The 12,233-nt window shown below is 47.3% G+C and overlaps 1 protein-coding gene across 1 annotated transcript in view; it reads left to right on the plus strand.

Moving 5' to 3' along the window:
• Positions 1–7,942, plus strand: part of LOC124467591 (trafficking kinesin-binding protein 1-like) — a 10,375-nt gene extending 2,433 nt beyond the window's left edge. The window contains exons 3-18 of the mRNA XM_047019915.1: positions 1,042–1,118; positions 1,262–1,378; positions 1,499–1,596; positions 1,754–1,853; positions 1,993–2,071; positions 2,458–2,588; positions 2,746–2,820; positions 2,966–3,103; positions 3,231–3,307; positions 3,401–3,643; positions 3,986–4,248; positions 5,788–5,906; positions 6,013–6,205; positions 6,320–6,425; positions 6,520–6,645; positions 6,808–7,942. Coding sequence (XP_046875871.1) covers positions 1,068–1,118; positions 1,262–1,378; positions 1,499–1,596; positions 1,754–1,853; positions 1,993–2,071; positions 2,458–2,588; positions 2,746–2,820; positions 2,966–3,103; positions 3,231–3,307; positions 3,401–3,643; positions 3,986–4,248; positions 5,788–5,906; positions 6,013–6,205; positions 6,320–6,425; positions 6,520–6,645; positions 6,808–7,465 — 2,574 coding nt within the window. The 5' untranslated portion in view covers positions 1,042–1,067 and the 3' untranslated portion in view covers positions 7,466–7,942. The remainder of the gene's footprint in view (positions 1–1,041; positions 1,119–1,261; positions 1,379–1,498; positions 1,597–1,753; positions 1,854–1,992; positions 2,072–2,457; positions 2,589–2,745; positions 2,821–2,965; positions 3,104–3,230; positions 3,308–3,400; positions 3,644–3,985; positions 4,249–5,787; positions 5,907–6,012; positions 6,206–6,319; positions 6,426–6,519; positions 6,646–6,807) is intronic.
• The last annotated feature ends 4,291 nt before the right edge of the window (positions 7,943–12,233 follow it).

Consider the following 12,233-nt stretch of genomic DNA (forward strand, 5'->3'; position numbering starts at 1 on the left):
TTTAATGTGTGTGTACTTAGCATCTGTAGTTTAATGTGTGTGTACTTAGCATCTGTAGTTTAATGTGTGTGTACTTAGCATCTGTAGTTTAATGTGTGAGTATTTAACATCTGTAGTTTAATGTGTGTGTACTTAGCATCTGTAGTTTAATGTGTGTGTACTTAGCATCTGTAGTTGTCCATGTCCATGTTGTTTGATCTACACAGTATCTATTTGTGTTGGTGGGCTTACTGGAGATGTACACGTTTTTCTACGGTATGAATAGTGCTTTCAGATGGCTGGCCATGCAGCAGCAAAGCTAGCCAGGCTGGTGCTCAGTGTGCAGGGTTTGTACACTCGAGTTCATCGGCCCCAGAGCTCCTCATTAAGCTGTGGCTCAGGGAGCACGTTCACTCCTGGCTTGTCTGCCCGCAGGCCTACACACACAGACGCACACACAGTCATGGACACACACACGCGCAATCATACACTCATGTGAGCATGCACACTCTCTTACATCCAAACCCTATAAGCTCCCAGCGCTACATCAAGTCGCTAGATTGCTCATACTAGGTCAGGATGTGTACAGGGTAGATATCCTGATCTGTATTCTACTGTGCTACTCTGAGCACAAAAGGAAAATACCTTCAATTACTAAACAGAATCAAAAGGGTTAGGTGGTTTTATCCTACAGTGTCCCACTGTGTATGGATCCCAGCTTTGAGGTCGATACCAGTCTGGGGGTGGTGGGGTGGGAGAGTAGCGCCCGTGTGCGCCATGGAAAACATTACCCTTCACTGAACCCTCCCTTCACTATCAACACCTCCACTCCCATATACAACATTTTTTCCTTGTCCATAAGTTGATCAGTTGATGTGAAATGTATAATTTTTTGTTCTTCCTCTTTCTCTCCCTTTCTCCCTTTCTCCCTTTCTCCCACCCTCTCTCTTCTCTCTCTCTCTCTCTCTCTCTCTCTCTCTCTCTCTCTCTCTCTCTCTCTCTCCCTCTCTCCCCCTCTCCCTCTCTCTCCCTCTCTCCCCCTCTCCCTCTCTCTCTCCACAGTGCTATGTGCAGACAGAGTAGGCCAGATGACGAAGACCTACAATGACATTGATGCTGTTACACGTCTGCTGGAAGAAGTACGCTTCTATTTGACTAGATTTTAGTTCTATTGGCTACTCTTTAAATCAGAGGTTGTTTCACTAGATACATTATAAAAAATCTACCTATCAAATATTCACTACTGACACTTTATCTTCCCTCCCGTCCTCTCCACCAATAGAAAGAGAGGGATTTGGAGCTGGCCGCCAAGATTGGCCAATCCCTTCTCAAGAAAAACCGAACACTCTCTGAGCAAAATGAGTACCTGGAGGAGCAAGTGGGACATATTGCAGAGGAGGTACACACAGACACACACACATATACTGGGTCTCTCACACATGTTCCTACAAAAACACACACACATGCTGTGTCTTTCTCTCTCACACACACACACACATAACCCTATGGTCTTGCCCAGGTGGCCCAGCTGCACCATGAGTTGAACCTGAAAGATGAGTTGCTGCAGTTCTACAACGCAGCAGAGGAGAGTGAGGACGAATCCACAGGCTCCCCAACGTTAGTACACTTACTATCCTTCTCCATCAACACACACTCACACACACTCACACACACACACTCACACACACACACACACGCTCACACACACACATACCACAACAGACCAAGTTGTGAGTACTTCCAGTCATGTCCTTCTGTCTGTGTGTCGGGGCAGGAGGAGTAAGCTGGGAGGAGCCTCTGGTGGGTGTGGATCCAACACCCTGCAGAAGAAACTGAAGGAGCTGGAGGATGAGAACCTGTCTCTACGCTCAGAGGTAAACACGTACCTCAAACTTTACGCGAGTAAAGCAAATGGCCACACATACAGAAAAACTATAACCCATAGATTGGTTATGTTCTCAATAGAGCTCATCGTGTGTGTGTGTGTGTGTGTGTGACTGTGTGTGTGTGCAGGCGTGTCATCTGAAGTCTGAGACTGAGACCTATGAGGAGAAGGAGCAGCAGCTGGTCAACGACTGTGTCAACGAACTCAGTGAGTGTGGGAACTCTGCCTCAACCCCCTCTCTATTCCCCTCTTTCTCTCTCTTTCTCTCTATTCCCCTCACTTTCTCCCTCTCTCTCATCCTTTCTTGCTCTCTCTCTCTCAATTCCCCCCCCCCCCCCCCTCTATTTCTCCCCCTCTCTCCTTTTGTCTTTCTTTCGGTCTCTTTCTGTCTCCCTTGTCATTTTTATGTCTTCTTACTCCTGTCTTTATACCCCTCTCCCTCCCTTCCTCCCTCTTTCTCATCTTCTCTCCTTCCCTCCCTCCCTCCCTCTTTCTCATCTTCTCTCCTTCCCTCCCTCCCTCCCTCTTTCTCATCCTCTCTCATCCTCTCGCTCTCCCTTTCTCCCTGGCGTTCTCTCTCTCCCTCTCCTCAGGGTTGTCCAGTCTCCAGATCTCTGTCATAGCAGAGGAGCTGGCTCGTAAGACCGAGGACGCGGCCAGACAGCAGGAGGAGGTCACACACCTGCTCTCCCAGATAGTGGACCTGCAGAAGAAGGCCAAATCTGTGAGCACACACGCACACACACACTCTGTGTCTGTGAGCACACACACACTCAGATGCCCAAGCACGCACTCAACACAGATCCCTGTACATTTACCTCCCAACATATGCTCCCACTGACCTACTCCCTTTCTTTCTGTGCCTGTGCGTGCGTCTCAAGGTTGCAGTGGAGAACGAGGAGCTTGCTCAGCATCTGGGGGCAGCTAAGGATGCCCAGAGACAGCTTACAGCGGAGGTGGGACCCAACACCTCACCAGCTCCCCCACTGGTCTCCACCAGTACTCATGTACCCTCACTGAGTGTGTGTTTCTCTGGAAGCTCTTATTCCCTCTGGAAGCTCTTATAACCTCTTATTCCCCCTCCTCCCTCCCTCCCTACAGCTTCAGGAGCTGGAGGAGAAGTACTCAGAGTGCATCGAGATGCTCCACGAGGCCCAGGAGGAGCTGAAGAACCTGAGGAACAGGAACTACCCTGCAGGGACCCCCCGTCGCTTCCACCCCCTGGGCCTCTACCCTATGGTGTGTGCGCTGACATGTGTTATTGTGTGGTGTGTGTACAGTATATTCCTGTATTATTGAGAGTTAACATGTATTACAGTGTGTTATAATGTGTGTGTGTGTGTGTGTGTGTGTGTGAGGGCTGCAGGACTCTCTAGCTGCTGAGATTGAGGGGACCATGAGGAAGGAACTGAGTATGGAGGATCCAGACTGCGAGGAGCAGAAGTACTCACTCTTCAGTTACCCCTAAACACAGTAACACCTGGACCTACCCTGAAAAGTCCTGTAACCGCCAAGTGTGTGTGTGTGTGTGTTCAGGGTCCACCGCAAGCGTGTGTTTGAGACGGTGAAGAACATCAACCAGACAGTCAGACAGCGTTCGCCAATCCCGTCCAATGCCAACATCCCAGGGTCCAATCAGACGCTCTCGTCTCGCACCTCCCCCCATTCCAGCGGCGCGGCCACCCCCAGCCTTTATGGCGGTGACATCAGCGGCAACGGCGTTGCACTCGACAACCGCACCCAGAGCATGCTGATGGAGACGGCATCCAACCAGAACAGGTTAGAATATTGCCCTGCGCCTTTAATTCCACCATGTTTTATTACCTCATAGAGACTGTATCAAATTTATAAGAGTATACCAACCAAACCAGGCCGACCCTTCTCCTGGAGATTTACCCTCCTGTAGGTTTTCACTCCAACCCCATTTTTTTTAGATTTTTTTTGTAAGAACAAGAAACAAGAAACATGATTTATTTATTTATACATGTAATTGTTAAAACCAGCTCATTATTAGAATCAGTCGTACAGCATTAGGGTTGAAGTGAAAACCTACAGGGGCCAGCTCTCCAGGAACAGGGTTGGTCAGCTGTGAACTAAGCATACATTCTGGTCTGGCAACAGTGTGGACGGCCGAGAGAAGAAGGCCAGCGTTGAGGACCTCAGGCTGGCCCTGCGCCGACTATCGCTGCGTCGCCAGAACAACCTGAGCGAGAGGCGCTTCTTCGAGGAGGACCGGGTGCGGAGGAGAGGGGGGGGCTTGCCGGAGGGGGGGCATGGGGGGGCCATGACCCCCTCAGACAGCATCATGTCCCTGGGGGGTCTCCACCTCTGGGCCTCCCGCCCCTACCTCCCCGACAAGCTGCAGATCGTCAAACCCCTGGAAGGTGAGGGAGGGAGAAATGGAAGGATGGAGAGAGGCAAGGGAACACGGAGAGTGGGAAAGAGGGAAGGAGGGATGGAGGTAGGCCAGGAAGGATGGATGGAGGGAAAAATGGAAGGAGGGCTAGAGAGAGGGACCAGACAGAGGGACCAAGCCGGAAGGAGAAGATCAACCTTCCAGGACAGGAAGTTGTGGGAGAGGGAGGCCATGGAAGAGGAGGAGAGAGCGGCTGAGAGAGAGGAGCTAGGAGGAAGAGGGGAGTTAAGTTGGGGTTTGAGGAAAACATGTGGGTGGAGGAGAGAGCGGGAGCTAGGGAGGAGGTGGGCAAATGAAAGCGTCGGAAGGAAGAAGACGGAGGGAGAGAGAGAGAAAGGAGAGAGAGTGAGAGGAGAGCGCCCTTTTTCTCTGATGCTCTTTAACTCTTTCTGGTCACTCATGCATCATGGCAAGTCCGGAGGGTTCGGCTTCCAGCACTCCCACTACAGAGACACCCAGCCAAGGGGCTGGCTGCAGATACCCTGAACACACACACACACCAACACACATACACACACACGCACACACACGCACACAAAGACACACACCAACTCCACCTGCTGGTGAGATGATGAACTGTTTTTTATTAGGTTTTAGAGGGAACTTTGTTACTCGAATTAATAAGGTGATTTTAATAAGATTTTGAAATCATAATTTGATATATTTGTCCTTAATGGGTTAGCTAGTATCCACACCAGTCTTTTATACATATGAAACATTATGTTCATGTATCAGATGCTTTTATACAAAGGAACCTTTATAGTTCTACAGGATGTTGGTCAGACTAGAACAGCCTGTATCTACTACCCACATCACAAGGTAACCACATCTCAGCTAACAGGCGTTGTGACCAAAACAATACCACAGCGTCCTACAAAGCTACAACAATACTACAGTGCAACTACAGTGCAGCAATAACATCTCAGTGAAGTTAAGCAGGAAGACAAAATAACAGTGGGTATAACTGATACATGTGTGAATTGTATGTCTATCTGATTTATTTGTTTTAATCTGTATATTTTTCATTTGTATTTGTAACTTTTTCTGTTATTCCTCTTTCACTCTTCTCTCAATTAAATGTTTATTTTTTCAATAATGAAAGCCATTTCTTCTGTCATTCATTTCTATTCATTTTCATCCTTCATCATTTTTTATCCAATCGTCTGTCTTTGGCTCTGTGTACTTTCTTCACAACTCATCATCAGTAAGTCTGCTGCTATCTGTGTCCTGTCTGTCTCTCTGAATCAGTAAGTCTGCTGCCATCTGTGTCCTGTCTGTCTCTCTGAATCTGTCTTGACCGGCTGGTCCCTGTTTACGGTCGAGGACTCTAAAACATATCTATTTTTATCGTAAAATCTGTATACCTATACATTTTAGAGTCTCATATTCCTTTGTGTGTGTGTGTGTGTGTGTATTTGTATGTCTGTGTGTGTGTGTATGCATGTGTGTGGGTGGCTTTGCATGCATGTGTGGAAATGTGTGTGTCCCTGTGTGTGTGTGTGTCCAGGCTCTGCCACCCTCCACCACTGGCAGCAGTTGGCCCAGCCTCACCTGGGTGTGATCCTGGACGCCCGGCCAGGGGTGCTGCCTAAGGGCTATAGGCCTCTGGAACTGGAACTGGAACAGGTGTGTATGTGTGTGTTTGTTTTACCGTACATGTACTGTACATGTGTCTATGTGTATGTAAGTTAGCATTGACTTTGTATGTGTGTGTGTGTGTGTGTGTCCGCAGGTGTACCCATGGGGGGGCTTTGAGGAGGATGAACCAGGAGAGCAGTACTTCCAGAGTCTGCCCACTTCCTCTGCCACCTCCTCCCCCGCTCTGCCCTCCATCACCCCCAACCCTGCCCCACCTGCCAGCCAAGCACCCTCCTCCCCACCCTCCCCCTCCCCCTCACCCCACCTCAGCAACACAGATCCTCTTGGTAAGTCAACGTACACACATGCATAAACTAGGAACTTGTTGGGTTGGGTTGTAGAATGGGTTGTATTCTGTATAATATCCTAAATATCCTGTGTGTGTGTGTGTGTGGTTTCAGTGGTGTACTATCCTGGGAAGTGCATGGCCCACACTAGCTCTACCTACACCTTCACCACCTGCAGGATCCTTCATCCTACTGATGAGTTGACACGCGTCACTCCCAGGTAAGGATCACACACACATGTGGAACACACACACACACCTGTTACCATGTAGTGAGGCTGCTGTCTAAGTCACCCCCTCTCTCTTCGTCCCCAGTCTGAACTCTGGCCTGACCACATCATCCTGTGTGATGACCAGTGCTCTGTTGACCACACCCGCTGCCAGGCCCTGCACCCCTCGTCGCCTCAGTCTCAGACCCTCTGAATCGTCCACTAACCTTAGGTACACAACCACACACACACGTCACACACATACAGCCACTGCGAACACATAGAAAACAACCCTCTCTGTTTCGCATTAACATACACACACTCATACTTCCACACGGATACATGAACTCACAATCTAGCACGAGGTCATTCAATGAAATGTTTTCTTCTCCAGGGATGCTACACGCACAACCAGCACCTCTCTGGGGTTAGTGCGCCTCCTACAGGAGAGGGGCATCTCTGCAGCCATGTACCATCAGACACAGCCCTGGGACCATGGCCAAGGCAGCCTGTTCAGCACCTCCGTCACCCCCAACCTCCCCCGCGGCCCCCTCCCCAACCCCCTGCGCCCCTCCACCACACCAAACTCTCCCACCAGCCAGGGGGGCTCCGCTCTGCCCCCCGGCAGCACGGCAGAGACCACCCCGGGCTTTGACTTCAAGAGCCCCTCCTACGACAACTTCCTGGCGTCCAAGCCGGCCCGTTCCATCCTGAAAGAAGTGACGGGGGGGAGGCAAAGCCGGCAGAGGGGGAGGGACTGCCAGAGTCAGACGGACGTGAGCGTGACCGTCCACAACCTCAACCTGGTTGACAAGGTGAAGCGTCTGGGGGTAGGTGGTAGTCCGGGGGCCAGGGCTGGGATCCCGAGCCCTATCATGGGGCCCCTGGGGGGACTGAGGAGACCTGGTTCCCCCTTCGGGGAGGGGATGAGGAGGAACAGGAGCTACCCAGCCATGGTGGGGGCCAGTATGGCCATGAAGGGCCCCGGGCCCCAGGAGGACTCTGAGCTGCTGTTAGCCTCTAGGATGCCAAAGCAGAGCAGCCTTAAGTAGGGCAGGGGCCAAGAGACTACAGTTAGAAACTGCTGTTTATGATCTGGTACTGGTTACTGGCTTCTCTTCCATTACTGATAAAGTACACCTAGGTGTAATGAATGGCCCAACGGTTACACCCTCATTGCTGCTGCCAACTGTTACTCCCTTTACTTACCCTACTGTAACTTTCTGGAGACCCAGACTCTACTGGCTAGGTGTAGTATCCACTCCACACTGAAACATCTCACTAGGTGACTAGCATAGAATTTCTAGGAACACATGCCTTTCTGTCTAAGTAATAATGAGCTGTGAGATGTTTTGGGGTACATGCATTACCAATTGTTAGGGTAAACACACTTATTTTTTATTTTTTTTACCAAAAAACTGTATGTGTGAAGCATATAGATAATCAATGATCCTGTATTGCTCTAGCCTTTTTCTCTCTCTTTCTCTCCCTCTACATCTTTCTCTCATTCCTCTTCCCTCTCTCTCTTTTCCCACTCCTTTTCTCTCACCTTCTCTCTTTTTCTCCCTCTCTTTTTTTCACTCACTCTCCGTCTTCCTTTCTCTCCCTCTCTCCATCTGTCCCCTTTAAATGTAACGTCACTTTAAAAACATTATTATGAAGATCTTCTGTCCACATCAAATATGCATTGCTATTTCTTTCCTAATTAGCCAGTCACACAACGAGACAGGCCGGAGAGCGACCATAGAGGGCGCAGAGGGTGTTAAAGATCATTACTGAATACCAGTCTGTTGATGGGAGGGATAGAGGGGATGATGTAGAGGGGGAAGAATATGGACGAAGGGATGGAGGGAGTAAAATAAAATGGAGGGAATTGAGAGGGAGGTAATAGTGGGCAGTTTTTTCTGAAACCACTCTGAGATTGATTTACTGATACAATAGTGCCTCAACGATGTGTATATTCACTGTGCTCGTGTTTGTGTTCATATGTTAAACTACAGTATAAACGCAGAGTTGAATATTGTGTCAACACCTTTTGCATTCATGATATTTATGATGTGATTATTTATTAAAAACTTAAGTTATATTTGCTAAATCAATTTTTCATCCACTGATTGCTCTTCATGTATGTAAATGTTTCATGTAACCTCATGCTGTACAGAATGTATAGATTCAATTTAAACTCAATATGTCTTACATATAGATTGTGTAGTGATTCACCAACAGCAGGAAGTATTGCACTGAACAATTAGCCACATTTCCCAATAAAAATCCTGAAACCTAATTTCTGTCATAATAAACAAAATTCCTCTCTCTCTCCTCCTCTAAAAGACCAAGCAATGTATCTGCTTACTGAAGTAGTAAGCTGGTGCTGAAGTAGTCCTTCAGCACCAGGGAGATGCAGCAGACATCCAGCAGAGGGCGTCGTTGAACCACTAGGTTTCCAACTGATAGGAAATGTTTTATGTCTTTATTATTTATCTCTTTCTGTCTCTCTCACTCTCTATATCGCTATCTCGTTTGATCATATCCATTGCTTCCTCCACAGAGGTATCGAGAGTGATGAGGAGGAGGTGATTGGTGTAGGCTTGGGCTTAATTATGATTCATGAGAACCATCAGGCCCTTGGCCTCAATAAATGCTACTGCTGAGCAATTAGATAAGAAGAAATGCTAACTACATTTCAAATGCCGAGGTTGTCACTCACATGTAGAAGAATTGTTCAATTTTGAATAGCATTTCTGTCTCGTTTAATTTCATTTTAAATCATCCACTTACTGCAATCATCATCTGTAGTTATGGGCCTTTGTCCAGCTGTGCACAATGTGTATGTGTGTGTGTGTGTGAGTGTGTGTGTTCATGTCAGTGTTTGTCTCAGTCTTAATTCCTACCTGGGGCACTGATGTTGGTCAGTGATTCCCCACAGCACCCAACCCTGAACAGAGGTTCAAGAGAAGATGCTAAGCAGCTCTGCCAAGACAGAGACTCACAGAATTGGTTTCTTCTGCGACAGCCTTTAGACTTCCACCTTTAAAACATGATTATCTTCTGATGTCTGCCTAATCTCTGAACATTTAGGTAGCCTGGCAACCAGACAAACCTGGTTCAAGTTTTATATCATCTGGCAGATGGTTCAGGCACCCTCCCATTCAAACAGATTTCCACCCGGCCTGAATTATGCCGGACCAATCACAACCGCTTCTCCGACATGAGGCGGTTTCGATTTGATCACTGCACAGAGGAGCGCCGTTGATGATGTTTCATTGCTCTGACTTTCTCCAATTCTCTCTAGTTGCTTCCAGAGGCATTTTGTTCTGTGCCCATTGATAACGCCCCTTGAGAATTGAAGATGGATCTTAAAGATTCGAGACAAACATCCTCTGGGAGTGGTCCGGCTATCCCACACAATTTTTTAAGTAGATGGAGTGGTCTTGTGAGAGGTCAAAAGGTCCTAGGTCTCTGGAGAGTATAGGTTCTTTGAGGACGATTTATAGGTGATGCTCACACTTCATACCAATAACCCAAGTAAACAACACACACACACAGGTGCACACACCAACATGCACACACAGACCTGTACACACACATGGAAAAAGCACACCCTAACACACTGCACATATCCTTCAAGCATGGCCCCCGAAGACACCATCACGCTGAATAATTCACAAGCTCATAGATCGATCTCTCTCTTAATCTCTTCATGTCTCTCTCCATCTCACTCTTCATCTCTTTACCCCAAATAGATTCCTCTCTTTTTTGCTCTTCTAAACTGACACTTCCATGTAAGAAATTCGACATTTTACTGTTTTATGTATTCTATCTGTCCTGTGACTAAATTGTAAAACGTCATTTGACATTCTCTAAGATGCTTCAAATATTATTTAAACCTTGTCAACAGTGAACTGAGACTGCTCTATTTTGACAGGACTAGTCGGAGCACTAGCCAAGCCACACTGGTCTAATCTATTCAGACTTTTTTCTCCAGGTCCCACATCTTAACCATCATCACCTGCTCCATCTTATGTCAGTGCTTCAGTCTCAGTCTTCCTCATTTGGATATCCAGTCTGGGGGTTTGGCACCAATCTTAGGTTAAGAAATGTACTTATTCCTATCTGACAATTTTGACCTCCTTCTACAGATGTTCCTTCATCATTCTGTTGCCTCTTAGACTCACTTCCTCGTTGACATTTCTGACATGCTAATGACATCTATTGGTGGGTAGATGAGCCAGGAAGGAATGCGACAACGTGATTGGTTGATTGGATAATGATAATTTATTGACTGATTTCTTGATAGGATGAGAAGTTACAGATGGGTAGGAAATTAACGTTTGCCCCATCTCAGGACATTGCAGGTGAACAGAAGCGCTCAGACAACCATGATTGTGACATGGTTTTATATCAGTGTAGAAAGTACCAACACTCGGAACAGTTTCAGCTAATAAATGTGTGTATTCCGAGCTGTGTTTTAAAACTAATCCGCCATTTTAAATGAGTTCATGCTATATCTGGACAGTACACATTGCCTTTCCAAACTGTCTGTGAGCCAAAGAACTTACTTGTGGTGACATTATTATTACTTAAAAATAAAGTGATAATATATGATCAACTACCAAAACAATTGTTTAACCTGCAAACCATGAAGGGAAGATAAAGAGGGAATTAAACTTGAGATTTTCTGCAAAATTTGTCATATGTATATATATTGCATCATATCGTTTTACAAACAAATGTACATCAAAGACATAATAAATATGGTTGGACTTCTTATTGGACGGTGAGGAACGGCTTGCTTGCGTTGTTTCCTCATGTCCTCACACACAAGCTCTATTTTTTTAGGAGGAGTATTCGTACTCCTCTGCACTGCGGCGTCCAAAATCCATCCACCCCAAGTAGTCCCGGTCCTTTATCCGGTGGCTGGAGCTAAGTCCACTGGGTTTGCTATTCACCGTGGAGTTCCTACGCACAGAACCTTGGAGGTAGAGAGACAGAGAGATAGAGTTCAAGACAGACAGAGAGAGACAAAGAGAGACAGGGAAAGAAAGAGACAGAAAGGGGGACAGACATAGAGATCAAGCGAGACAGAGAGTGTTTGGATGTTAGGCAGTGTTTTAGTCACAGCTAGCTAAGTCAAAGCATTATTACATTTACATTACATTTGGTCAATTAGCAGAGGCTCTTATCCAGAGCGACTTACAGTAAGTACAGGGACATTCTCCCCGAGACAAGTAGGGTGAAGTGCCTTGCCTAAGGACACAACGTCATTTGGCACGGCTGGGAACCGAACCAACAACCTTCTGATTAATAGCCCTACTCCCTAACCGCTCAGCCATCTAACCCCCCATTATGAAAACAAAGTAAAGTGATGAAGTGCATGAGACAGGCAGTATAAATGTAGTCTGCTAAAAATGTAGCTGTGGCCAAGACCTTCCATACCTTTCCTGCATGTCCCAGTTGCCTCTAATGTGCTACTCCTGTTACTGCAGGGTGGCTGGCTTTTTCTGCCTGATCAGACCTCAGTGCTCCCACTCAATCACTGTGATTATGTGCTGGAACACCAGTTTGCTTCTATCTGCTGGTGTGGAGCTCTGTTGGTGGCAGCCAGGCCGCAGTCGCACAGACACACACACACACACACACACACACACACACAGTCGCACAGACACACACACACAGAAACACACACGCACACACACAGGCACACAGACACACACACACAGGCACACAGGCACACAGACACAGGCACACAGGCACACACAAGCATTGCACATGCACACATCTACACACACATGAAGGTGTGCACACACATTCCCACATGCA

Source organism: Hypomesus transpacificus, chromosome 4, assembly GCF_021917145.1.
Source record: "Hypomesus transpacificus isolate Combined female chromosome 4, fHypTra1, whole genome shotgun sequence".
In the NCBI taxonomy this organism is placed as follows: Eukaryota; Metazoa; Chordata; class Actinopteri; order Osmeriformes; family Osmeridae; genus Hypomesus; species Hypomesus transpacificus.